We start from the raw sequence: 27097 nt of genomic DNA on the forward strand, positions 1-27097 counted from the left end.
TCTTATTTATAGTTGTGGAGGAAAGAAATCGACAGTTACAAAGATCCAACAAACAAACTCTTGTAAGCTCCTAATACCTAGGACAAAAGAATGTACACTACAGGAGTATACATTAAATTTGTAATTCGTTCTTGACGCTACTGTCAGATGGAGCCCATCAAGTCGCCCATGGAGGTGCCGGCGACCAACGGCACCACGCCGTCGGATACGTCGAGCGCCGTGGTGCCGCCACCGTGCGTGAAGAGACTGCGATGCGCCAGCGTGCCGGTGGCGCAGAACAAGGTGATGGTGCCGCGCAGCGCGGTTTCCCTGCCGTGCATGCCGATACGCGACAGCAAGGACAGTCTGAGCAACAATCTGCCGGTGGTGATCCCGAATCCCCTCAGCCCACCGTCCACCAGGCCCAGCAGCCCCACGCCGAGCTCGAGCTCGAGCAACCTCACGTCCGAGTGCTCCGGCTGGGTCAGCAGCGGCGACACGTCCAGCTCGGAGCAACGTCGCAACGCCAAGCTGTCGAGCGAGCAGCTGCGGCAGAAGCTGTCAAAGATCGTGCCGCGCAAGGACCGCGCCGCGAAGGAGAACGTGGAGGAGCACTCGTACGAGGAGGTGCGCCTGCCGCCGCCGAAGATGTTCCAGGACGAGCCACCGCCGCCGGAGGAGTTCCGCGACCCGCCGGCGCCGATCGACAACCTACTCTACCACGTGTACGAGACGGTGAAGCAGACGAGGAGCCCGAAGCAGAACAAAACGGCGCCGTGCAGCCCGCAACGGAACCGGGAGCGCGACAGGGACGGCACCTACGGCGTCCGGGACATCTGCCTGGACTGCTATCAGGAGGGCAAAGAGCTGCTGCAGTCCACGCAGGACGACTTCATCAACTTCAAGAAGTGCAAGGAGGAGTTCAAGCGGCAGATGAGCTTCTCCGGCAGGATCTACAGGTACGCCGCGAGCTCTCTCGACATGCGTGCGTACGTTCGGCCCTTCCGGTTAGAACTGCTTCCTTAAGCCCAGCGTGCGCGTCGTTTGAATCTTGAGCGATCAGTTGTATGTGCTACCACGGAAGTGGATAAGAGCGCTCATTTTATTTCGGATTATTATTCCGGCTTGTTGGCAAGTCAATGTCCAAATTGAAAGTAACAACGAAACTGTGTCGTAAAAAGTGTCGCGTCATCTTCGTGATTCAACGTTACGTTGCGTGCATGCTGGAGTCTTCAGTCTGTCAAAGTTATAATTACGCTTGAATGACGTTTTTTCTTGTTTTTTTTTTTTTTTTTTTTTTTTTGTTAAACCGCATTGTTTTCCAACGCATCACTCGTCACACATGATGATGCGTGCTCGAAAAATATCATTTCCGCTAGGTGTGTGCTAGAGGCTAGAGGCCTTTTGCGTTTGCGCTCGCTTCCACGTTGTTGCGCATTTCCGTCTGTCTCTTTCCGTTTGTAGTTAAGTTCTCTCTCTCTCTCTCTCTGTCCACCTGATCCCTATCTAGAGAACGCAAGGAAGCACAGTTGCGTTTACATAAACGTGCCCATTCCTTCGGATACGGTGACCTTCTGAACTCGTCGTCGATTCATCCATTAAGATCCAATGTGCCTCTTAGTGACTATCCCAGCCTGGCCTCGACCCTGCCGTACTTCCACATCAGCGACGAGTGTCGGCTCTTCTCGCCGGAAGGTGCTCACCTTATTATATGCGTCCACGGTCTCGACGGTAACGCCGCCGATCTCCGTCTCGTCAAGACGTATCTGGAATTGGGTCTGCCCGGGGCGCATCTGGATTTCCTCATGTCCGAGAGAAATCAGGTAAACCTGATGCCGGTAAACAGCGAGAACAATCTCAGAAACCTCGAGAACCTCCGTGCTGATATCTAATTACTTTATCAATTAATTAATAAAAAGTAGTCGGGAAAACTCCGTTATAATAATTATTATTATTGTCGTCATTTTATTTTGTACGATTATTATTTACACGAGAGAAGAGACTAAATAAACGCACCGGCAAGATTGCTATCCCACACAAGGCTTAGCCTGACTATGAATGAATGAACGAACGAATGCAAAAATTCACATGTATCGCTTGTGTATGCAAGGGCGATACCTTCTCGGACTTCGACACGATGACCGACCGGTTGGTGGCTGAGATTCTCTATCATATCGAGTCGTCGGGGCTGAACCCGACGAAGGTGAGCTTCATCGGGCATTCCCTTGGGACCATAATCATCCGGAGCGCCCTGACGCGACCACAGCTGCGCCCGCTCCTCCCCCGTTTACACACCTTCCTCAGCTTGAGCGGGCCTCATCTAGGCACTCTCTACAACACGAGCGGTCTGGTGAACGCGGGTAAGCCTGACGAACGCTCTTCGTTCCTCTTTCTCTCGAGACCACACAGACCGAGACGATGACCGTTTCGTTCGAATCGCGCAGGCATGTGGTTCATGCAGAAGTGGAAGAAGTCCGGATCTCTGCTGCAACTGGCGATGAAGGACTCGCCGGACGTGAGGCGCTCCTTCATGTTTCGCTTGAGCCAGAAGAGCAATCTGCAGAAGTTCAAGCACGTCCTGCTGTGCGGGAGCGCCCAAGACCGATACGTGCCGCTGCATTCTGCCCGGATCGAGCTCTGCAAGGCAGCCGTACGAGATCCGACCGATCAAGGTGTGTACCGTTCTGCGCTGCTACCGTCAAGTATTACTCGAGTATTAGCCGACATTCGTTTGACGTTCGATCCCGCTCGCTTCCCCGCAGGTGCCGCGTACCGCGAGATGGTGCACAACATCCTGTACCCGGTGATGTCGGCGCCCTGCGTCAGTCTCGTCAGGTACGATGTGCATCACGCTCTACCGCCGACGGCGAACGCCCTGATAGGCCGAGCCGCGCACATCGCCGTCCTCGACTCCGAGCTTTTCATCGAGAAGTTTCTGCTGGTGGCGGGACTCAAGTACTTCAGATAAGGAAAGGACTGGTCTAGCGCACGAAAGAACAAAAAACGTAAAGGGGACTGATTAGACTAGTAAATTATAGACGTGACGAGGGGACTGGGAGAGAGGGGAGACGTGAGAGAGAGAGAGAGAGAGAGAGAGAGAGAGAGAGAGGGAGAGAGATGGAGAGAGAAACTCTGCCGGACGCGCGTCGACAAGCGCATTCATGATTAGCGTAATTTAGAAACGTCCCCGGCCGATCTGCTTTCGAAGAAACGAATCGGCCCGCGAGGACACCGGGGCAAGTCGACCTCCTTTTTTTACACGAGGAACGCGCAGCGCACGTCGCATTTGAGCGAATCGTCGTTCTGTTCGCACAGCCTCCGGCACTCCGAGCGTAATCGCTCGGCCGAAGAGTCGCGTTCGTCGAATTCGACATTCGCGGTCGAGAGTTCGTTCGGGTCTTCCAACGGGACGGATCCATATAGCTAGTCGTGGAATGGGCCTACTCTCCAGTGCTGATAGTAGCAGTAGTAGTCTTCTCCGACTTAGAGAGAGAGAAAGAGAGAGAGAGAGAGAGAGAGAGAGAGAGAGAGAGACAGAGATAGAAAGCGAAAACGAAAAAGGCGAAGGAGACGCAAAGGCGCACAGAGAAATATCCGAAGGTGCGGGGCAGTGCGGGGGTGAAATAACACACGAGCGATAACATTTGTACGATCTAATACGTCATCTCTGTGAGTGATGCCACGTACTGGAATCACGGGGAACCGGCGGCGACAGCTGACGAGCGTGGTTGACGTGTGGCCTAGTGAAGAGAGAGTAAACAAGTGAGAAGCGACTCGCGAGGTAGCGAGGTGCTCGTCGAGCGCGTCAGCTTCGTCAACGTCGCGAGGAACGGCCGATGAGTCGCAGTCGCGCGAGACAAAAGGGACTCGAAGCCGTCGGCGGGCGTACGGCGATCGCGAAAATTCACGGGCGTGTTTTATCTAAAGATAAGAGAGGGAGAGGAGAAGGAAATGAAGAGGCGGAGGAATTCCGGAGAAGACACACACGGGGGCTCTCTGTCGCTGCGGACACTCGTTCTCCGCGATGTACAGAGAAAATAATAGAAAAAAGTAAGGAGAATCAATAATAAAATAATATTAATAATAATAAAAGTAAAAAGACAATGCAACGACACATTGTCTAGACGCTAGGAAAGTTATGAAACGCATGTCAATTGTTATCCTCAGATAAGTGTGAGTGCTGAGTGCGGTGAGTGCGGCGAATGGATGAGAGTGCCGAGTTGTGAGAGCGAGAGCGAGCGAGAGAGAGAGAGAGAGCGAGAGCGAGCGAGAGAGAGAGAGAGCGAGAGCGAGCGAGAGAGAGAGAGAGAAAGAGACCTTAGGCGCGGGGGGATGAACGACCCGGCGAAAAGTTAATAGAGACACGGGGATGAGATTGGGAGGCAGCTGAAGACGAAAGTTCGTCGAGAAGAAGATGTGAGACGGACGTTAATCTTGCGCGTTACATCGACGTTAACGGGAGGATTCGGGAGGGACGCGATAATGCGTTTCACCGACGCCTCAGTCGTAACACACAGGTCTCTGCGCGGTCACACGGTCTCAGTGTGCGATGAAACGAGTACTCGCGCTCTGAGACGCGGCGGGGGAGTATTCCGGGGTGCGAAAACGGACGCGATGATGCGCGACGGGAGTGACTAAACACATTTCAGGTATATGAAATCCCTCCAATACTAGATCTCAATTGCTCAGAACAATCTATCGATGAAAAACAAACGAGAGAAAGAAGAGAGAGAGAGAACGAGAGAGCAAGAGAGAGAGAGAGAGAGAGAGAGAGAGAGAGAAATAAAGAAAAAATTATATTAATCGTAAATGAAGCGGGGGGGCAACGCGAAGCGTCGCGCCCGCGAGTGCTACACATGGCTGTTGTCGAGATCGTCGTCGAGGAACGTGGACGAACTCGACCTTTCTCGGTTACTTCGAGGTCTGTGAGATGTTCCGGGATCGCCGACGTTAATTTCAACGACCGGCTCTTCGGGCGATTCGCAGCTGATCCTTCCTCAATCAAAACGTAGAGACGTCGAGATAGAGACGTTCTTTTCTTTATTTACCACCGGTCGCAAATGCAAAAAGAAAAGAAGATTGCAACTCTCCGATCGAGTGACGAGACTCGAGCGTTCCTTTGATTTCGCGAGGTATGATCCACTCTTTTCGAATCTCGAGGTCTGACTATCGAGATGCTCGATGTGTGTTGAACACAATCGAGACGACGGCCACCGTCGTGAGGAGTGACCTTGAGATTCGCCAAACGTTCTGTCATCGCATGTATCTGATGCGCTCTGCGTACCAAACTACGGCGTATGATCGTAGCGATTCGCCGCGAGAATGACGCCTCGTACTTCGACGGCGAGAGACGGGAAAGAATTGGCATTTGGACAATCCCCAGGAAATTCGCTGACAGACGTTGAATTCATAACGAGCTGTATTCTCGTGTACATTTACAGTCAACGCGTGTCTTTCTTTCCAAGACACGCAAGCGAGTCGATGTCCGCAGGAATTTATATTATCCACCGTAGACACCGCAGTTGCGTAAATCGAGAAAGCGCAGTACGAGACGTCTGTGTCAGCAATTCTGTAGTGGAAAATCGCGAGAGTCGAGTCATCGCGAGCACGCACGTCTCTCAAACTGTGAATCTTCTCGAATTCTCCTGAACGTCTGAAATCTTCCGAGAGCACATCTTCGCTCTCGTCTCGATACGTCCGAAGGACAAGCTCGCGCTTCGCAACCTTACCTTCCGATACGCGCCCCTCGTCGAGGCGCGAACGCGCGTGTCCTCGCGCGCGCACACCGCCCTTCGCGATTTTCCAGCTGACGAACGCCGCGTTAAGGTAGGTCCAGACTTCCTCCCACGCATCGTTTCTCTTCGATCTATTGAAATGGTTGGGATCCGCTGGATTCGAAAGAGTACTTTTTTGTTTATAAAAGTCTATTAATTCTATCACTTTCTCTTGTGACCACTGCACAGCATCAACCATGACTGTCGGATACGAAGTGATACGACTGAATAAAACGAGAGATCCTATGTTGGCAGATCGATATAGGATCTGGGCGGGATAAGTCACGTCTACACTCATTGTATCCGTATCACGTATTATTTCTTTGATGTTCGCCGAAATACCGACCAAGTCGATCACAGTGCCTGCGTGTTACCTTGATACGCAGATACGATACGCAAAAACGATACAGTGTCCCGTTCACACTTGCCGATCATGATACGCAATTATGATACGATACGGGGATGCGACACACAAGTCTGGACCCACCTTTACAACTCTCCGTGGATGTGCAGACGAATTGTTCCAAGCGCGAACGCGCGCGCGCGCGCGCGTAGAAATTAATAACGGTTTTTACAGCGATAGCATTGTAACGTCGCGCGTCGTTGAGACGAGAGTTGAGACGGATCGTGCGAGTCATACGTCGGCTCCCGATGATGCGAGTAATATACGTCGTGCGTAAAAGTCACTATCATTCGATGTAAGCGTTGAATTTACGCGCGTAAGAACGCGCGAACGTCTACGTGTATCGTCATAAAACGACCACCTGTGAGTCCATCGTTAACGTGTATATTGCGATCGTATAATATACTATACATACATATATATATATATATATATATATATATGTGCATATATATCGCTGTGTGGACAACCGCGAGCTCTCAGTAATGACACGATGAAAAACTGCGCGAGTAAGTGCAACTTCGCGTCAGGCTGAAAAAGAGTACACGCGCGCAAGTAATCGATAGCGGTTTCTTCAAATTCTCCTGGATCTTGCCGTCAGCGCTGAGGGCCCAGCGACTCGCGGGCAAATTTTCCAAGTCTCACCGCACGGTACGTTTTCTAATCTTATAAATGTTTCACGATGTACTCGCCGGGAAGATGCAGCGGTAGCGGTCGGTTTATCGCCCACGCGAGCGACCGTGTTTTCGGCAGACACGGGCGGCTCTCCATCTCATTCGTCGCGGGGCTCGGATTCTTTTTTAGTTTGATGCGAGAAGTTAAACTTGCTGACGCAAAGGAACCCCGTCTCATAGTAACTACGTCGCGAGCATCGTTTTATCGAGCCCGCCGCCGGTAATTGTTTTCATTCTCCCGAATTCTCGGAGCATTCGATAAAGTCGTCTGCGAGAAATCGGACCCGAGGCAGACAAAGTCTGCGCACGAAGACATTTCTCGAACGTTTCATCTGTATCTGGACTGAGTTCGGGTGGACTTTACCTGATAAATGTGTCGGTCGAGACGAGAGCGATCGCGTCCAGCGCGCAATCGTCGCCTGAGCCAAACGACAAAATCAGCCGACTCGAAATCGGCCGACGGTGAAATTTCGTGAAACGTGAATCTCTCCTCCTCGGAAAGCTTCCTCGGGAAAACCTACGTATCTGACAATTTTTGCACAAACGCGTCTTGATTACCCTCATTCGCGGAGCGGCCGGCTAATTTTCGCCGCATAAAATCGTCTCGTCGCACGCAAGCCGCGGCAAGCGAATTAAATCGCCGTAAAACATCAATCACGATTTAAAGTTGGAATAAAGCTCGTCTCTACGGCCCCGTCGCTACGGCCTTCGCCGGAGATTTATGACGCTCGTATGCCGCTAATGAACTCGCACAAATGCATAGTGCGAGTGAAATATTTACGTTCCGACTATCTCGTCGCGATCAAATTTTCGCTCCGCGATGACACGTTTATCAGGTTTATCAGGTAGACAGCCACCGCGCTGTGTGTGCGCGCGCGCTTGTGTATGTGCGTGTGCGTGTGCGTGTGCGTGTGCTTGTACGTTTGTGCGTGAGCACGTGCGCACGCCCCTAAAAGAAGCTTTTCTCTCAACTGCGAATAAATCTCGCCGATGACGCTTCGCGCGCGTCATCGATCGGTCGCGGCCGGGCGAGCGGGCGGTCTCTTCTCTTTGTCCGCCGTCAGCAACTCGTCGCGAATCGTGCGTGAAAGGGAGATTACGGGAATCCACGGGAAGCGGAAAAACATAGGGGGACGTGAGCTCGGAGATTCGACAGATTCGGGAGCCTTTCTCGAGATTCGCTTCTTCGCGGAAGGACCACGGATCTAAAGTAACTTTCATTGCTCTCCTATTATTTGCTCAACTATATCGTCGTTTCTTCATTATAATTGTACGGTCGCGACGCGACGCGCGTACGTTCTAATCGCGAAGATTATTGACTTTGTACACACTCGTCTCTCGTCGTGTAAGTTTAAGTTTTTAACTTACCACCTAAGGCGCGCGATTTTCTAGGGGAATTTATCGGGGAACGCGATCGGGGACGCACGGTCGGATCGATCGTCGTCGATCGACGTGGCAGAGTCGCGTCGCGACACGGCCGATCGCGCGAGTGTTCCCCGCGAGTTCTGTTTCTCGTTTTAGAGGAATTTTCTTCGGAACCGGACTACAACTTCCAGGACGTGGAGTCGTTGTTGCACCTTTGACGGACGTGTTTTTGCGTAATTTACGATTCACTCGTGTATCCATTCCTTGTTCTCCATCCTGTGGCGTCATCCCGGCTGGACGGCCGAGTATTCTACCGAAGATAGCGAGTTCTCCGTGACAAGTCGCAACGGCCTCGCGAGCCCGCTGAACGAAAAACTAATTGACGAGCGAAATTTTTTTCTAACATTGCGCGATCAGTCGTGCGCAATCGATCGTACCGGACTGGCGAGATTCTGTTCGGACCTTAAAACCCGCCCTAAACGAGATCTGTAATTCACCAAAGAAGTCTATTTGCGAGGAAACATTTGAATAATCAGAATCGCATCGTACATCGATAAATCGTCAGGTGTTTTCTATACAACGCGGCGCATAAAATTGCAAATAGGATTCTATCCTGAATTATAGATCGCCGAAAAAGAGAGAGAGAGAGAGAGAGAGAGAGAGAGAGAGAGAGAGAGAGAGAGAGAGAGAGAGAGGTCGGATCGGAGCTAAAACGCGAATGTCCATGAGCGAGAATTTAACGATTATTCGGGGGAACGCCAAGCGTCCTCGATAAATAATATTCCACCGATTTAAATGCAACTTTTACAAATTCGAAATATTAATATTTATCTAAAGAAGAAGTCGAAGAGTTTGCTTTTTCTCAACTTCATCCTATCTCTCTCGTGTCCTTTTCTTCTTCTCTATAATAATGATAAGAATAAGAATAATAATAATAACAATAACAATAATAATAAAACAGATGAAAGGGGTTATAACGTAGGATGACAGTCGCGATTTAGAGGACGACTTTTGAAAGTTCAACGCCGAGGGTCTGAGAGACTGACAGTCCGGCCACGACTCCCCTTTTTCCACTTTGACGTATCGAAAGTTTCATCGACACTCGGCCAAGGAGAATTCGCTATTGTATTTCGCTCGTGTCGCGTCTATTGAGCACACATCGTACAGCCGGGCACGATTAAATAACGACACCACATAATCGTCGATCAAACCACTTACGAGAGAATGAGAGGGAGAGAGAGAGAGAGAGAGAGAGAGAGAGAGAGAGAGAGAGAGAGAGAGAGAGAGAGAGAGAGAGAGAGAGAGAGAGAGAGAGAGAGAGAGAAAGAGTGAGAGAAAGAGAGAGAGAGAGAGAGAGAGAGAGAGAGAGAGAGCGAGAGCGAGAAAGAAAGAGAGAAAGAGAGACTGTACGTAACATAACTGAATGCAAACGGGATTTAACGGAAGACGCAGTCGTCAACAAGAGAAACACCAATGAAGAAGAAGTAAACGTGTACACTATACATAATATATAAGTACGTATAAAAGATGAATAAGAAATGAAGAATAAATCTACATATATACATATATGAGAGATAGATTAATAAAAAATCTCAAGCCACCGCATCATTGTTATTCACCAACACTGATGGGAGCGTTTTTCCCGATAAGCATAATCGATAAGCCGCGGTCGAGGGTCCGAATAATTTATGCCGCGCGAGATGTTCTTACAGCCAAATTCATACAATAAAGAGGCGAGATTTTGGGATGAAGAGACCAATTTAATAGGATTAAAGTGACAAGGTCTCTTGATACATGAATATTCTCAGTGGAAATCGCGCGGCATCGAGATTATGTATATGTATGTGTATGTGTGTGTATGTGCGTATGCGCGGGTATATTTGCGTATACATATCGGAGAAACGAAAAACTCGTCCATAAAAAATAACAACGTCGCCTCCTCGGCCGCGGATGTAAAATGTCGCGTACCGTACTATTTCTCGTCGTTGTGTGAAAAGTGTAAATAATTATTACGCGGCACATCAAAGTGGCCCACCGCTTTCGCCAAGTGTAAAATCGTCCCTACTCGTCCTTGCAAAAATTTCACGGCTCGAAAGTAGATTTATAAAAAGAAAAAAAAAAGACCAACGTGGAAAAGAAAATATCTCTTATAAAACAACGGATTAAAATTGCGCTTGCTTTCAATCGTCGTCTCTAGCGCGCGCGCGCGCGTGCGATGCTACGTACAAATCGGTGCTAATTAAAATTCCCGTGCCACGTTTAATCGCGAGAAAAGCGGAAATAACTTACGAAAACACTAACGCGCAACGCTAACCCGACTCTCTCAGGCTTCTCATTTTTTTTCCTCCCTTTAGCGAGCCGTTTCCTCGCCTGTTTTCTCGCCGACAAATGGTGTTTCGCTGTACGATTTAAGGAGCCTACTCAGACCGACTGTGTCGACAACGGTGTAACAATTAAACACGCTCGTGCTTTTTCCGTCCGTAAAGAAGTGAGAGGCCATTTCTTCTCTCGAGTGCTTTCCCACCGTCGATTTTCAGTATTTCCTCGCGGGCGATCGAAGAACGTCAGCCGACACAACATTGCGTTTTCTCAAACATTCGTGGATGTTACCAGAAAGAAAAAAAAAAAATACATCAATATTCCTCTGATCTCCGAAACGCGAGGCACGATGTAATTGCGATGTTGGGTATCGTAATTATTATCGTATAAAAATCACGATATTGATTTAATATTACTGAGACGGACTGTTCGCTCGATCAGACATGCAGAATTTTCTTCTCCAACGGCGTCCGCAAAAATCCGCAAAGCGACGCGATGTTGCGTCGACCGACGCTTCAATTTCCTCAACGACGTTTAATCGAGCTCCTGTGCAACGTACAGCAGCTCGTCCCGCATCTCCTCCTCGTAGAAATTTCCGATACCATCAGCCACACCGTCTATGGGACCCACCAGCTCGCTTACGTTCATCTGGCCACCCTCGTCCACGGCGATTATGACGTTAGTCTCGACGGAAACCTCGCCAGGTTGACCGGACTTTTCCTCACTCTTCGACGTCGCTTGCCCTGAAAGGTCACATCGGCATATTTAATCCGTCAAGACTGTTCTCGCGCGGAAAAGGTGAAGAGTCGCGTTGCGAGTATGCCTCGTCGAGAAAATCCCGAGTAAATTCCCGGTCCTTCGTGTCTTTTTCACGCGTTTCGCTGGAGTTTATCGAGACCAGAATTTCAGCTCCCATGTATATTTTAATGCAGACCGCACTTTCGCGAGAATTCACGCAGCGTCCGAGCATGCTTCGCGATCGAGCCAGATATTCCTCTTCGCCGAGAGGAAAAGTCGCTTATTGCACCACCGCGGTTACGCGTCTCGTAAATATGTGTTGAAGGCGCCGATATAGAAGCGCGATCGAAGGTTTAATCATCTTCTTTGAGATCCGCGACTACTGCCGCCGTGTCGTATATTACACCGACCTTGGCCAAGATCCCGAGCTTTGTCCAGATAGGAATACTCGCGCGCGTTCTCTAAACCGGCTATCACGCAGGCACTGAGAGCGCTGCGACTGAGATTCATGGGGGATGCGTCGTACCATTCATTGTAGTCCGCGTCGTAACACTCGACGTACGCGACCGTGCTCGATCCTGAAACGTACATTTGCACGTACACAACACACGTCCATAAATCTAATCTCGGCAATCCGAGTGTTTCCTAATGCGTGGGGAATCTTGTCCCGAATCACATCGCGAAGGGCGAATCGTCCCGGGCGAAATTTATGCATACTGGAAAACACACTGGAGATTTACTGGGGAGGAAGCGAAAATATCCAGTAGTACCTAGTGGCACTCGATTACGAAACCCGGACGAAGTGTCGCGCGACGTGAGAATGATTTTTCAGGAAAATACCGTTGTAACCGCCAATGACGAAAATCATATCGTCGAGGATCGCCGTGGCGAAATTGCTGCGCGGGCTAAACATCTCCGACACCTCGTGCCATTGGTCAGAATGGTTTGGAGTGTAGCGCTCCCCTGCAAAATAAATACATACGTATTTTTCGAACAGTGCCCTTCAGCGCGAAACGTCCGGCATTTCAAACATTCGCGTGGGAAATATTTACCAGGGCGAAGGGAGGGGGTAGTTACAGCGGTACAGAGAGAAAGTACGTGCTGTTGTGTCGCAACTCGTGAACGATATTGCGTAACTGACGTAATTAGAACAGAACCGAGCCACTTCTATATCGGTTGGATAAACATTTCGCTATCAAACTAAATTCTGACAAATGCGCCTCGCGGAACTGCCTTAAACACGACTAATTAATTACCAACGTAAATGTGATGTCATAAGACGACCATGTAAATTTGTTCCTAATCATTGGAGGTGTGCGTGTTTACGCCTCAAATTATATAATTTACGTGAGTTAATAAACATTAACATAAATCATGATTTTCACGATAATCTCTCGAGATGCATATATATATATATATATTATATATATATCTTTGACTTTGATCGATGGTTTAATGTGTAATCAGCACGGTCGACAATTCAAGCTCGAAGCACGGCCGAAAGCCGCTGTTGAAGATTTTTCACCTCGGAATTTTCACCGAAAATCACTGCCGGATTTCCAGTACTAATTTCAAGGTCGTAACGATTCCAACTAACCGGAACTCAGTCTCACGACACCGCTGAACCCTCCGAGAGCGTAGAGACTGTCGCGAAACGCGACGAGACAGACGCCGGATCGCGGGCTGATCATCGCGTGGATGTTGCTCCATTGATTGGTCTCCACGTCGAAGACCTCGGCCGAGTTGAGGACCTCTTGGCCGTTGAAGCCGCCGACGATGTAGATCTTGTCGTGGAGCGCCGCCGCGCTGGCGTCCGATCGTTGCCGGTGCATGGACGGGATCATTTCCCATTGGTTCTTCCGCGGCTCATATCGCTCGCCGGAACTCATCCTCGTGCGACCGTTGAATCCGCCGAGCGCGTAAATCTTGCCGCCTTCAGCGATCGCCCGGGGGACGCGCGATAAATAAACAATATCGCGACGGGTGGACGAGGCATATAATCCTGGTTAGACGCTCGGCGAAAATACGCACCGACGCGAGTTTCCCGGGACAGGAATAGAGAGGGTGAGCGCGAGGAGAGTGAAATATCCTTCCCCGACCCCTTAGAATAAGTCTCGCTAGCTTTTTTCACAGGGAGAGAGAGAGAGAGAGAGAGAGAGAGAGACAGAGACAGAGAGAGGGAAAATGTTTTCGTTCTTTCTTTAAAGAGCAATTTGTGGAAGGAGAAGTTTCACGCGTTGAACGTCAATTAGATTAGAAGGTCTTTTAATCCCGATGGAAGATGACAATCAGCTACGATTGACGGATAAAATACTCTCTCGTCCTTGCTCGACAGACATTTCGAACTCACCGTGCGTGCAAACGCTGACGTAACACCTAACATGATACATGCAGGCTCGTTCGCGCCATTCTTTTGTTACCGGGTCGAAACATCGGACCGTGTTGAAGTGCTCGTTACCGTCGTATCCACCGATCATGTAGATGAGATTGTTCAGGGTGCATAATCCGTGATAAGCCCTCGGCGTTACGTCCGTGCTCACTGATAGAAACCACCTGTCAGCTCTAGAGTTCACGTTTCGATACGTTACACGATTCCGGAGGCACCAATAACTTTCTATCCTACAACATCCGAAGCTCGAGCAAGGTCGGAGTATCTCGGCCGCGACTTGAAAATCGCTCCGACGTACACGCGACTTCGCACATGATCACGTTTCTTCTTCAACCTCTCCAACCATTTCCGACCTTGCTTTAGTGACAGATCTATACAACTGATTTTTCTCAGAAATACGCTCCTACCTCTTCGGGACATTGCAACATTTCGCTAGAAATATTCTTAATCAGCGATAATTATCGACATCTCAGGTTCGTGCGAAATTGAGTGAACGGCGAAATTAATCAATATCACACACAGATATCTCTTTTATAACACGAAAACTCTACAAACTCTCGTCGCAAAATCTGTCGCTCCGTCTCACCATATATCAAGTAACTACGGATCTGTTTTTTTTCTCTTTTTTCTTCCTTGGCAAGGTTAAGCCTAAGTTGTCTTCATCTCACTCGCTCCATCTCTCCGTGCACGCGCGTGGTAATATTTTCAGACGATCTTAAATTTCAATTTCTATGGAAATCTCCGTTACGCGATATGACTTTGCCGTTAGGCGCACCTCGTGTCGTAAGTCTCCACAAAATTGGTCGGCAAACCGGCGCTCCATCCGCCGATCGCGAAGAGAATTTCGTGCGGTACACGCGGCCTCGCCAGGGGATTCCTCAGATCGATCTCCCCGCCGTTCTGCCTCGAGTCCTGCTCGGTTAAATAAGCATTCACCGGCAGCAGCGTCTTCTGGCAGGCCTTGAAAACATTGTCCGAACGTGCAGGTTCGACGCGATTAAAACTCGCCCATATATCTCGACGCGAACGAAGGCGTTCGCGATGCTCAGCGACGCGACGCGCGAGCTCTTATCGTTAACACCCGTATTTATAACTCACGCGTACGAAAGCGCACAAGCGTGTGCACGCGTGTGCGCTTAACCGCGCGCTCAGCTTCATTATTATGCAAGCCGGAGCGAAGCCGCGGCAAAACGCGACGGTCAACAGTGTCGAAGGTGCGTGCTCACATCATTCCCCTCGACGAGCTTCCAGCTGACGACGTTATTAACGAAGTACTTATGAGTCATGAGGCCGTAACGTATGCATTTCAGCAACCTAGGCAAGTAGACTCGTCTCTCGTCGACCCTGCTCTCGACCCATGTCTTGACGGCGTCAAACACGATCTCCTCGTTTTTAACGTTGAGCTCGTCGTCGCTCAATATCGCCTCCAGCTCGTCGCAAAGAAGATCCTTCAGTTCCCCGCTCTCCTGCAGTATCTGCTTGAAGTGGTGACGTATGTACTTCCGGCCTTGTTTCTCGAGATCGCGGCAGAAGTAGTGGCACGCGAATTTAAAGATACCTGCGGTCACGTGAACGCGAGCGACGTGGCGCCAATTATATTCAAGAGAAAGCCGCGCCACGAGCGGCTCGACCTTCGAGAGGTCGACATTAAAGAGATGATGATTGTGATGGTGCTTTGAAATTTGAGAAATTTTACCTCCGAACTGTCGTCGTTACGTCCGACTAGAGGTTATGGTAAGTTTCAAGGATTCGTTTCAGCACAGCACTTGAGAGACAGCACCGTCAGGTGCGATTTGCGTCGTGGGGTGTAATTCTTAGGAACGACTCACCTAAGCAATTGTCCGGCCGCAGCTCTTGCAGCAGAAACTGACAGCAGAGCTGCACGATGCCGAGCACCTCGAACTGATCGGCGAGCGGTAACAATTGCTCGACGTTGTCGGCGTTGACGTTGCAGGTGCCCGTGTAGGCGTAGTCGAGAATCAGACTGAAGATCTCCCCGGGGACGGAGTTGATGGTGATTTCCGTCGTCTCGGTTTTGCCGCCTCTCAGACTGTTGGTGAAGAGCGCCTTGAAGTACGGGCTCACCGCGGATAGTATGGCGCGATGTACCGGGAAAACTCGATCCCCTGCGCATCTTATAGCACCGTCGCACAGCTGCTGATTAGCCCTGAAACCGATTAGACCCTTGACAATTCGAGAAAACCGTCGTTCGCGCTCGTTCGCGACGAACGCGTCAGCGCGACATTTCGCGAGCGTGTATTAAAACCCGCGTGAACTGCAAATCAAGCGAGATACAGCCCGCAACGCCGACGAATCAGTTCAACAGGAAAGACGAGAGACGAGAGAGAGAGAGAGAGAGAGACACACAATTTTTCATCGGACCGGGGTGATTAGAGTCGCCCGGCTTTCGTAGCTTACACGAGGGAAATACCTCGCGATATCAATTTATTCGGATGAATCGATCGCGCATTCTTCCTCCCCTCGTCCTTTTATGTGTTAACGCACAAAGTCACAAAGAGAAAGCACACGAGAGCAATCTCGAGTTCCCACGAGCGCGACAACACTTCCGACGTCTCAAAAGTCCGCTCAATTTTAAGCGAAAACTGCACATCGTCAGTCGACAGCCACGAGAGAGAAAGAGAAAAGGGAGAGAGAGGGGGAGAGAGAGAGAGAGAGAGAGAGAGAGAACGCTAACGATGCTCGTCGTCGTGCGGGCGAGATCTTAATTACGCGAGAGCGCGCGATTACGGACCTGAGCTCGGACCAGACCACAGGGAACTCCACGTGGGCGTAATTAGACGGCAGACACATGCATTTCCTGATTCTCGCCGACTGCTTCCGCCTTGGCTGCCTGTGGAGTCTGCTGACGCCGGAAGTGGCGGCGCGTGACGCTCGGCTACGGCACGACTTCCTGAAGTTCATCCTGCCTCCGACGGCCACCTGACCGCGCGGTGGCGACTGGGGCCACGTGCGCCCCGTGCACGGTCGCCGCGAGTGATCGCACGTGCACGTGCCCCCGAGCTTACCACCGCCTCTTCTGCTGCGCCGCTTCTGCTTCAACAGCCCTCAGCAGCTCTTTCTCTCTTGTATTCGTCCTCCTGGCAGAGACGCGGAGACGCGCGTGCATGACAGACGAGGGCTGCAAAACCGGCCGACTTCGATCCGCTCGAGATAATCGCGTCGAGTGTCCGCGCTCAATCGGTGCTTATATCCGTGACAATTGGAAAATTACAGACGCGGTCTGGAGATGGCACTGAAAAAATGGCAGGGAGACGCCTGAGGGAAGAATTTCACGCTCGGCTGGTCCGCTGGACTGTACGCAGGAGCAAGCTCCTGATTGTCTCGAATATTGCGCAATTATGGTTTCTGCGCAAAGACGTAGTATAACTATTTTAACGGCGACGGCAGTTACATCGAGAAGACGTATAAATGATCGTTCACGAAGCGGGTTCGCCTGGCTGCAACCTCGAAGATATCTCGTTGCTTTTAATATTTCCTCGAGCGGCGCGCGCGTTATTTACGTAATATTAACGGCATTCAAAAGTTTAAGCGGCCGCTATTTTGCGCGAGAACTCGCGCCAATCTCCCGCTTCCGCGGGTATCTCGCCGGAAACTGTTTTATCAGAATTTTCTTGCGGAGCGCAGAACACTTTACCACGTCTCGCTGCCCTCGATAACATCTTCCCCCGCATGTAAAATACTTCTAACCCATTTGCGATCTCGTAACGGCAAATGAAAAGTCAAATTATCCGAAAATAAATCCCTCAATCCTTGTAATATCATACACGAGCTTTCCCTTGCAAGAAGCGAGGGACATTTTCTGTCTGCTGTCCTGTGAAAAGACTTGACAGAGAGAATTACGAGTGTCGCGATTGAGAGAGAGAGAGAGAGAGAGAGAGAGAGTGAGAGGGGGGGGAGGAGAGAAGAAGAGAATAGAAAGTTTCGAGTAGATTTTCAACGCCACTTCGGCGAATAGACGTTTCCTTGAGCGCGCTGCCCATTGGACTGATAATATGCCCGTTCGCGAGATAGAGGCACAAAGCAAAAACGCACAAACATGGTTACAGAGCAAGCTAGCGGAAGATTCGCCGGGCCAGGCCGGATATCTGTGTAATGTATCGATTACGGGAAATGAGATTCTGTTCCTTTCTCGCTAGATGGACGCAGCAGCCCCGTTTCTCTGACGTGCGAGTGAGCGAGGAGCTTTTCCGAGGGAGAGAGCAGCTCGCAAACTCGTCTCGTTTCCGTCACGGGCTTTCCTTTAACCTCCTCCTCTTTAAAGGGCGCGTTACCCCATCGTCGCAGCTTTCCCGCGATGCTTGTTAACCGCTTCGATGCAAACGGTCCTTTGATCGTTATATGCGTCTATTCGTTCATTACGCATCCTCTTATCGAGCCAGCGATCAATGAATTTCACGAGGCGACTCGGTTTGATTCATGCACGCACGCTCGTAAAAATAACAGTCTTCTCCCAGAGAGCTTTTCGCAAGCTCATAACGGCGGGGCTCTTCGCATAGCGAACAACTCGGGGTATCGCCCGATACTTCCGAGAATACTCCCCCGAGAAACCCTTTTCACTCGAATCGGTAATGTAATGACGCGGGGAACCGTTAAGCAACTTTTTCATCCGTCGTATTGCCACAGGACGACGGGAGTCCCGCCCTCGCCCGCAGTTTGCAGCCAACAGCGAGCGCTATACAGGATTCGGTGAAAAAGTCGGTGAAGAAAGTCCGCGCGACCGACGATAAGATGACATTATCGCGATTCGCGCGTTGGACATGGCGGGGGGAATCAACTCCCGTCAAACGCCGGCTAAACGCACAAATAAATTCGCGCGAGAATTAACTCGCTGTTTAATCGGTTTATCAGCAACGCGCGCGCGCGTGACGGCGCGGTAATCCGCGCGATCGTCGAACGCGTGAGATTCGGTGGTCACAAAGCGATGATCGAGCGGAGAGCTCCTAACAAACGTCGGCCTTAATTTTACAACTATGAGATACGCATGCAAATCCGCGCACGAACGCGCTCGCGCGGATTCGCGCGTAACGCATACGCCGGCATAATCTGACGCGCTCATATGCATGTTCACGACCGAGCGTGACGCGCTGTTGTCGGATATTACGCTCTCGCCCGTGATGATCGCAAATGCGGATAATGTATGCGTTCCAATTACTGGCTGGCGGAAGTATTAACCGCGAATCCCACGTGAGTAAGCCGTTAACGTGTTTTCCGTGAGGCGTAGAACTCGAACGAAATTAATCCGCTCGAGCGCCATAAAATCCCCCGCTGCGATGGAGTTATGTTTCGACCGCGAATGGACCCGGGGTGGGGGGGGGGTGCAAAAGCATGCGTTATTTCGCTCGTATCTCGAGGTATCGGTATCTTCGGAGATGTAAATCCACGCTGAAACGAAATGAGTAAGTCGAGGCAGGGATAATAATAAAGAAACAACGTCGAAGAGATCTCGTCGAAGAGCAACTCTCTCCTCGTAATATCGAGACGGCCGACGACGGCATCTCACGCGATGAGCCGATCCTGGTAACGTAATGACTACGCCCTTGGCCCGGTTTGTACGACCGAAATTCTTCAACGTCAGGGCCACGAACTTGGAGTATACGCGCGAAAAACTCCCGCTGGCGTGTACGACGGACGTCGGCTACCAATCGTCCGAAAACACATGTGGAAAACACATTCTCTAACGAGCAACGGGGCCATCGATATCCTCTGGAAACGGCCGAAACTTCAAATCGTGTTTACCCGCGAGAATAGAAATGAGCGACTGGAGCGCACAGCGTTAAGTTAACAAAAGAACGAAATCGCCCGTTTCGCACGTCAACGGGATGGAACGGCGGCTATTTGGATTATTTTTCCAGCGAATCGTAAAACATTTAGGAAGATCCGACGAATGTGTTAGCCTCGTTGCGTGTGCGACACCCTCCTTAAATATTGCACACTATTAAAAATGATACGCAATCCCTTTCAGAATTATTTATAAATAAAGGCAACTTCGTAAAGAAAGCAAGGTGAAATAAATCTCAGCAAGACAAGCGGTAAAGTCTTCACATCCGCGAAGCAATCGGGCGAACTAATTCTCTCCATTCCCGGACGATCGAATTACGACAACAGATAAGTTTCCATCCCACAAATCACCCCATATTGCAATTGCAATGCACAGCAACATTTGTTACTTTTACCGTCGAGAAGACGGTAAGAAAGTAGCTAAACGGTTCCGTCGCGAGCGAAGAAGCCTGCGTCGGCTGAGAAGCTCTTCAACTGCAATCTATCCCGATGTTTCGCCGCTGTTATCCTCCAAATTGCCAAGAAGATATTATCAAGAACGTACGCGGGATCGCGCGCCGAGATGGTCACATTTTCTTCTGCGTCTCTACGCTCATCCGGCCGCGAGTTACGGCTCTTCGTTTCGCTCGCGCTCGGTAAGCAAACCGGCCTTAGCCAATGCGCGAGCGGGGGGAACGACCGCGTGGCGACCGCCCCCTCCACCTGTCGCGGAAGTAAACATGTGCCGCATTCCGTCACGTACTCGGTTACGCAATTACTACGCGGCCCAGCCCCCACCCGCAAGGTCGTCTGGCCGCTGAATGCGTAGCCCATTCATCTGGCTCTCGTTCGCGTGCTACAGTACAGATGTCGCTCGCTCCGCTAGGCCGCTGATCGGCCGCGAGGCGATCGAGAATAGGATTCGATGCGTTCGTCGATATCTCCGTTTTTACCGGTCGAGCGGCTTGAGGGCGGGTGAGCCGAGTTGTCAACGCTTTGAATTTTGTACTGAGAGACGTCATGCTCAATTATTATAAAGAATTTAATTTTTATATTATTTATTTCTTAAGGCATGAGCATTTTTTCTCACGAGTTTGCTTTTCTCATCAGTTTGCGCATTACGGACATTTTCCTGCTCGCTTTTGTGAATCCTACTGACAAAGTAAATTTTTAATCTCGCAGCTGTAATTTTGAAGCTTTTTATATATTGAGGAAAAAGGTTGAAGCACACTCTCGACCATTTGCATCTCACAACAGAATTCGGAATGACGTTTTATCAGCCTGGAAACACCTGACGAGCCAGGATTACATTTATAAATGCGTATACTTTTATTTATCTATAGGTATGTATTTATAATGGATATATATTGACTTATACGCGTAGATATATATATACGAGTATGCGTAGATACATATATTGCTGCAGATATTTTATTTATACGTATATATATTTACGTATACGTGTATACAAAACGTTCAGTGTTCTGTGTCGCACGGTGCGTAAAATTAAAAATAAAATTTCGTCCCGGGCTTTGTTGAGCTTTACATGCGTTAAGCTTCCGCGACACGAATGTTCCGCATAGAAACAACGGCTATTTCCGATCAGCGAGCCTTGATGATTTATTCAAGAACCACATCCGGCATTCACAAATGCGATCTTCCACCCTCACGGTTCGTATTCCCTGGACACATTTTATTTTGTATGATCGTACGGAGGTCAATCCCACTGTCGGATTCAATTCCAATTCGCGATATGCTCCGGTAAACGAGGAATACCGATTGTAAGGATCGATGGACGGGCAAGGAAGAAATAAGAAGGAGAAAAATCCGTATTAAATCCGTCTTTGTATATACATACTTTCGGGCCTGAAAAATTTGTCACGTAAAACTAAGATGGATCGCTCGAAACCCTCGGAGATAAGTCACATTTTTATCCAGTCTGGTAAGCTTTAAAAACTCGCCGTTACTCTCACAGATTTGTATATGAGAGGACATTTCCTTTTTATTTACACTGAAACGTTTGCGCAACGTTTCGTTTAATCCGGCGATGATATTGACGCAATTACATATAACGACATGGTAATAGTTTGCAACTGTTACATCACAACGCACGGTCGCATCGAGTGGAAAATAATAAACTGAACAGTCTCTCGTGTATTTTAACAAAGGTAACGCTCCGCTGTATTTGACACTATGAAATGTGTCCTCTCTCTTGTGACAAAAGTACCATTACACAGATGACCACAATTTATGATGCATGTAATATCGGCTGAACCGTGAATTATCGACGACGAAATTCGATGTCGAACGATCGACAGAAACAAGGAGGAGACGAAAAGTTTAGAAAGAATATGACACTGTTATATGGAGACGGCGCACACATACAGCGAGAAATGTTTTAGTTCCTTAGAACGGATCGCGCGGTAGTTTCGAGACAGGCTTCTCGCGATTCACCTTCGTATATTTCATTTTGCCATATCGACGTTACGAGAAGATACACGGCGACAAATATTAATTTCAACTTTCGTCGGAGTGCAATAACAGCGCAAAAATACATTATAGATTAAATTTCCAAGAGGTGTCTGTGGAAATTCTTCATACAGAAGTTCGATTCGCGCGCGTCTTCGCAAATCCGGGATCTTTTCGGCGCGATTTACTCAAATGTTATCACTCGCGGCTTTAAAAAAAGAAAATCCTACCGCTCCAAATGTATTATACGCATCGCCGAAGCTAGCGCACAGTTTGTCTCGCACGGTCGATGGCACCCAATCAGATTGTCAGATTCAATTCCAATTCGTCAGATATCTGACAGTAAATGGAGGGACTTGCAATGAGGATGAGGAGAGGAGAGTAACAGAGGTCTATTAAATCGGTTGCCGTGCGTCCATGTTGACGAAAGAAACAATCGTCGTGCGCGTTATTTCAGCGGGCGAAGCGAGCTTCCAGTCAGTCTGAGCAATATTTAAATTTAATTAAAAATTGGAAACTTTATCTTTCAATCTCACTTTAGAGGATCTGCAATTCGCATGGCAAAATACAGAGCTCACCTTATTTGTGAAAAGGTACTCGGAAAAGCGAATTCGTACTTATAAATGGGTCGGAATTAGAAATTTATAGCGTGCAGCTTCCATCATACTGCAACATTTGTAGATGAAAATCCTCCGAATATTTCCTACATTACGCAAAATACATAAAATTACAAACGAAATTCTGTCCTGAATTCCGTCGCGCGTTATAGATGAGCTAGTGTCAGTCGATAACTTGTTTCGGTTAAAATTTAATAAAACGTCACAGAATATATTTTGAATGACATTCGAGCGATGCGTCCGTAGATTTTTTTTACGTTGTGGTAAAACGAACGCTTAAACACGGATATTCTGATGAAATAGGCTTTTTTCGGAAAATTTATCGAGCTTTAATTCGCACTTTAATTCGCGTAGGCTAACTAGTATGACGTGCCATGGCTTAGCCAAGATATTCCGCACTTTTTTGGCCTGAGGTTGTTCATAATTCTAGTGTACTGCGGCACACTCTAGCAAGCTCTATACTCTCTCTCTCTCTCTCTCTCTCTCTCTCTCTCTCTCTCTCTCTCTCTCTCTCTCTCTCTCTCTCTTCTTCGTTCATACTTCCTTCGACTTCGCCGTAATCTAGGTTATTCATGAAGAATAACCGTCCCGATTTTCTTCGAACACTTTTCACGCTTACGTTAACAGTTGGACTTCCCATCGTGTATTGATTTCATGGCTGATGGCCACCCAGCCTCGATTGGATTTGCAACTTTCGTTCCAATCAATGATACGTTCCTGTGAACAATTTATCGCTGATATACCTATATAAAACGAATGAAAACATTCCCCTCCTCGGTTCTCTCGTACACGGTAGATGTACATTAGATTCTCGTTATATCTTTCCAGGAAACTTTTATCTATAGCGTCCAAGTGAAATTTTTATGACAGCCAAACAACAGATGGAAAATTAAACAAACAATTCATGAAAAATTAATCTAGGTATATTTTAAAGCTTTTGTGTATCGTCATATTTACAAAATGGAATGTTTTATTTCTTTATTAGACCAAAAAATTAAACGAAATATATTTTCTTTATTAAAAATCAGATTTTGTTAAATGTTTGTTAAATTATTATCGTAAACCAGCTTTTATGAAATTCACATAAAATCATATGCATGCAGCAATTTTTATGAAGATTATTAATAAATAAGAGATGATAAAAAAATAATATGAGGGATAATAAAAAAATACGATAAATCCTTTATTATAATCTTTATTTCGTTAAAAGAGGAGTATTAAACATGAGATGGGATAAAAGTCCACGGAATCAAAGCACGACTTCTCCAGAAAGAGATAAAAATCGCAAGCGCGTCGGTGCAGCGCATGCTTGTATACCACTGGAACGTGCGCAAAAACCAAAATAAGAACGCGATGAAAGCATAATTCACAAAAAAAAAGTTGAATTTTACAGCACAGCGTAGGAGCGTACACGACTGATATCGTATTCCTGTTCGCGTACGCATTTTTGCGTCAAGTAAATCTCTCCGCGCCCCAAAATGCCGAAAACCTTATAAGGTCTCGTGGACCACAGCAGCTGCGAAAGGAGCAAAACATGTACTCCAGTATACACAAGAACCCGAACTCGGTGGACCAACCCAGAGGAGGAGACCTCGAAGAGGTGCGCACGCTGACCACACGGGACCGCCGATGCATGTCCCATTTCGCACGGGCGACAGCACCCAATCAAGCCGGTTTCAATTCCGATCCGCGGGTTGTCCTAGTGAACGAACGAACCAAGGGAGAAAGAGAGAGAGAGAGAGAGAGAGAGAGAGAGAGAGCGACAGAGAAACGATCATTCGGATGTAGGACGACAGAGCCGGGGAAAAGTTTGCGGCGATGGTGAGCCTCTCTCACCCTCTCTCCCTCTCCCTCCCGCTTCGTCCTCCCACCCTTCCTCGCTCCCTCTCGCTCTCTCCCTTCGCCTCTCTGGGCGCAAGGGTAGGTAGGGGTGATGTGGTCTACCCTCTGGTGCTGCTGGCGCGCGCGCTGGTGCTGCTTTCGACTTCCCCGGGACGGACTCGCGTTCGCCCGCCGCTCTTCGTCGTGATAACGCGGCGTCGCGTCCCGCGAGAGTAGGAGTGAGCTGGCCAGAGCTGGCTGGCTGCTCAGTCAGTTCGATACCGAGCGCCGAAGCGTTCGGCATCCGCTCCTGATATTGGCGCGTGTCACTTTCATTCTCGTCCACGTCCTGAACTCTTGCTCGTGCTCGTCGTCGTCGTCGTCGCGTGCCACTCCGGAGCGTCTCGTCTCTCCTCGTGGCGCGACAACGGAGCCGCGGGAGTGCTAGTGGGGGGGGGGGAGGGGAAGATGGAGCATGACCGCAACCCGTCGGGGGTGCTTGCGACACGCGGAAGAGCGCCACGGGACATGTGCGCTCCGTCGAGCTGAAGAAATCACGCTGAACGAAAGGTCCGTGGACTCGGCGACCGCGAGCGAAACTTCGTCTCAGCTCGACGAGCGGAGAAGACGAGCGTCGCTCTCTGTTGAAAACAGGGCACCCCGTTCCCCCGTCTTCCGTCTTCTCGCGGGACACGTCGAGTCGCGCGACACTGTTAGAACATGTGGCGCTCTCCAGAGGTCTCGCGCCGTCCTTGTTGAATGAGAGCCTCCTCTCATTCGCAGCGACCGAAGGGACCTGCGGGGGTCGGTGCGTCCCCCCTCAATGGATTCTCGTGCGGGAGTAGGAAGATGCAGCGAAGAGACGCGACTTAAATGCCGTCGTTAGCGATCGTCCCGTGAGTATATCAAGCGTAGTAGCATCGCGAAATGCCGAGAACCGCGCGTTCGTTCTTATTGCGCAGGGGGTGCCTCCTGCGTGCCGGAAGAGAGCTACCTGTTAAGGTGTCGCTCGCCACTGTACGCGCGTCGCCGAGCATTACAGAGCTTAACGAGAGACAGCTTTGGATGAAACTCTCTCGAGACATAGCATAAGCTGCGCCGTTGGCCCGCGAGTGTGCATGTATATGTGTGTGCGTAAATTTCTCTTTGACGGATACTTTCGTGGCCAACAACTCCGGGCGCCAGCAAGCCGGCCGCTGGAAGGAGGAGAATCGCCGACGTCGGGATCCCCCCTCTCTCGCTGTGTTAGATCCGAAGATCGTAATAATAATTAGCGGAAACGGGGATTTCCGGCGGAGAATCCAGCGGCGGCCTGAGAGGCGACCTCAACTTCTTCATCGTGGTTTCGCATTTGGAATTAATCGCTCGCATATTAATCGCGACTTCGAGGGGGCAAAAAGCGCGGTCCGCCGCGGCCGGGGGCGGAGGGGGGCTGGTCTCTCCCCGGAAAATTAACAATTTCGGGAGGACGACGCGCACGAAGGAATGCGCCGGTAGTAATATGCCGCGCACACATCGCAGGGTATGCGCGGTTTGGTACGCTGTGCGCGATAAACGCTTCATAGTCGGCGGGTATATCCTGCGTGCTCCGCGTGTCGACTTCCTGCGCGTCTCCTCCAGTATTAATTAAGCGGCTAAGCGATGCGATTTCGGCTGGCGAAAGTGCTCGCCGGCGTGACAGGGTGGAACGCCGTCCCATGACGCGCTGCCGCAGGAGATCGACGGGGAAATAGAATCGGCCGCGGGAAAAGGACACTCGAGAAAGGCGAAACGCGTCTCGTGCGGTATATCGCACATCCCCGTTGCCCCCGTTAAGTTTCGGGCTTGGATTCGCCGATACTTGCGCGTCAGCTTCGGTTGCCGTTAAAGTTCCCGCTGGAAGGAAGACCAGTCGATCCTTAATTAATCATACACGTTGATTGATGAGGCTTCGATTAATCAGCTTCTAAAAACACGCTCCCGCAGCGTCGAAGATTGAAAGCGCGTGCGCAAGCACTTTACATTGTATGTTAATTGATTGATTGATACGGTGATATTAATGAGACGTTGATCGAGCCACTTGCAGCTATTTTCCGAGAGGTGAATCCGGTCGCCTTTAAAAGTGCCAAACTTCCTTTGGATCGTACTTTGCGATTCTCCGGGGGAAAGCGGCACGTAATCCGGAAAATTCAGCACGTCTCTCTAATTGAAATTTGTCAGATTCCTTCTCTGTCTCGTTTTCCATACCGCCTTTCCCTTTTGAAGGCAAATAATGAAATTCATTATCCACTCTTGTTTTTGTTTAATCCTGTGGATTACTATTTCACTCTACTGCAGGGGAAATTCGCGTAGTTATCTCTATTTTTTTCTCCCATTCTCTGTTCCCCCGGCTTTGACGTAATACGATCTAATTTCTTAGCAAATTGCAGCGAAATTGCGAAGCGTTGTCGGAGAGATTTTTCGTGCGTCAACGCGCCGTGCACGCCGCGAGCAACGCGCGCGGCGCGTTCACAACTTTCCGGAACGTTCGTTAATCGCGGCTCGTTTCGCGTTCCACCACACCGCGATAATTCGTCCGGTCTTTCGTTTCAAAGAGGACACGTTAAATTCGCGACCGCGAGTCGCAAGGCCGAACGAGGCGGGTGGAAACTTTCAGCACGGCGTTCCGCTGGGGCTCGGCTCGACGGAATCTGCATTTGCAAAAGCCGCCCTTAAAGAAAGAAAAAGTGGGAGAGAGAGAAAGAACATAGAACGTAACTTAATGAAAGGAACAACCCTCGCTCGTGCTGGTG

The 27097-nt window shown here is 49.5% G+C and overlaps 3 protein-coding genes across 9 annotated transcripts in view; 2 read left to right on the forward strand and 1 right to left on the reverse strand.

The window, feature by feature from the left end:
* The window catches only part of LOC105182744 (uncharacterized), a 33602-nt gene extending 24163 nt beyond the window's left edge, over positions 1–9439 (forward strand). For 5 of the 6 annotated variants that reach the window (XM_019841245.2, XM_019841248.2, XM_019841246.2 and 2 more), the window contains exons 13-17: positions 148–938; positions 1490–1802; positions 2090–2339; positions 2424–2651; positions 2742–9439. In XM_019841245.2, the coding sequence (XP_019696804.1) occupies positions 148–938; positions 1490–1802; positions 2090–2339; positions 2424–2651; positions 2742–2947 (1788 nt within the window). In that variant the 3' untranslated portion in view covers positions 2948–9439. The remainder of the gene's footprint in view (positions 1–147; positions 939–1489; positions 1803–2089; positions 2340–2423; positions 2652–2741) is intronic. The other variant, XM_019841249.2, reaches the window with a different exon arrangement.
* A 1609-nt stretch (positions 9440–11048) lies between these two features.
* On the reverse strand, positions 11049–17525 carry LOC105182776 (kelch-like protein 10). The gene is made up of 9 exons (XM_011140463.3): positions 16394–17525; positions 15471–15808; positions 14868–15199; positions 14417–14601; positions 13603–13814; positions 12850–13185; positions 12093–12215; positions 11663–11830; positions 11049–11257 (listed from the first exon to the last, which is right to left on the reverse strand). Exons 1-9 carry the CDS (start codon positions 16561–16563, stop codon positions 11049–11051), a joined length of 2073 nt encoding a protein of 690 aa, XP_011138765.1. The 5' UTR covers positions 16564–17525.
* A 7256-nt stretch (positions 17526–24781) lies between these two features.
* The window catches only part of LOC105182743 (retinal guanylyl cyclase 2), a 48191-nt gene continuing 45875 nt past the window's right edge, over positions 24782–27097 (forward strand). The window contains exon 1 of one of the 2 annotated variants that reach the window (XM_025307291.1): positions 24782–25222. The gene's annotated coding sequence lies outside the window, so the exon portion shown is untranslated. The remainder of the gene's footprint in view (positions 25223–27097) is intronic. The other variant, XM_019841256.2, reaches the window with a different exon arrangement.

Source organism: Harpegnathos saltator, unplaced genomic scaffold (genome assembly GCF_003227715.2).
Source record: "Harpegnathos saltator strain DR-91 unplaced genomic scaffold, Hsal_v8.6 scaffold844, whole genome shotgun sequence".
Taxonomy (NCBI): domain Eukaryota; kingdom Metazoa; phylum Arthropoda; class Insecta; order Hymenoptera; family Formicidae; genus Harpegnathos; species Harpegnathos saltator.

Coding starts and splice junctions, on each gene's coding strand:
- LOC105182776 (XM_011140463.3), bottom strand. CDS start 16,563: ATGAACTTCAGGAAGTCGTGCCGTAGCCGAGCGTCACGCGCCGCCACT. Junction 13,815..14,416: donor GTGGAGACTTACGACACGAG/GTGCGCCTAACG, acceptor CGTGAACTCTAG/AGCTGACAGGTGGTTTCTAT. Junction 13,186..13,602: donor CGTCAGCGTTTGCACGCACG/GTGAGTTCGAAA, acceptor CGATCGCTGAAG/GCGGCAAGATTTACGCGCTC.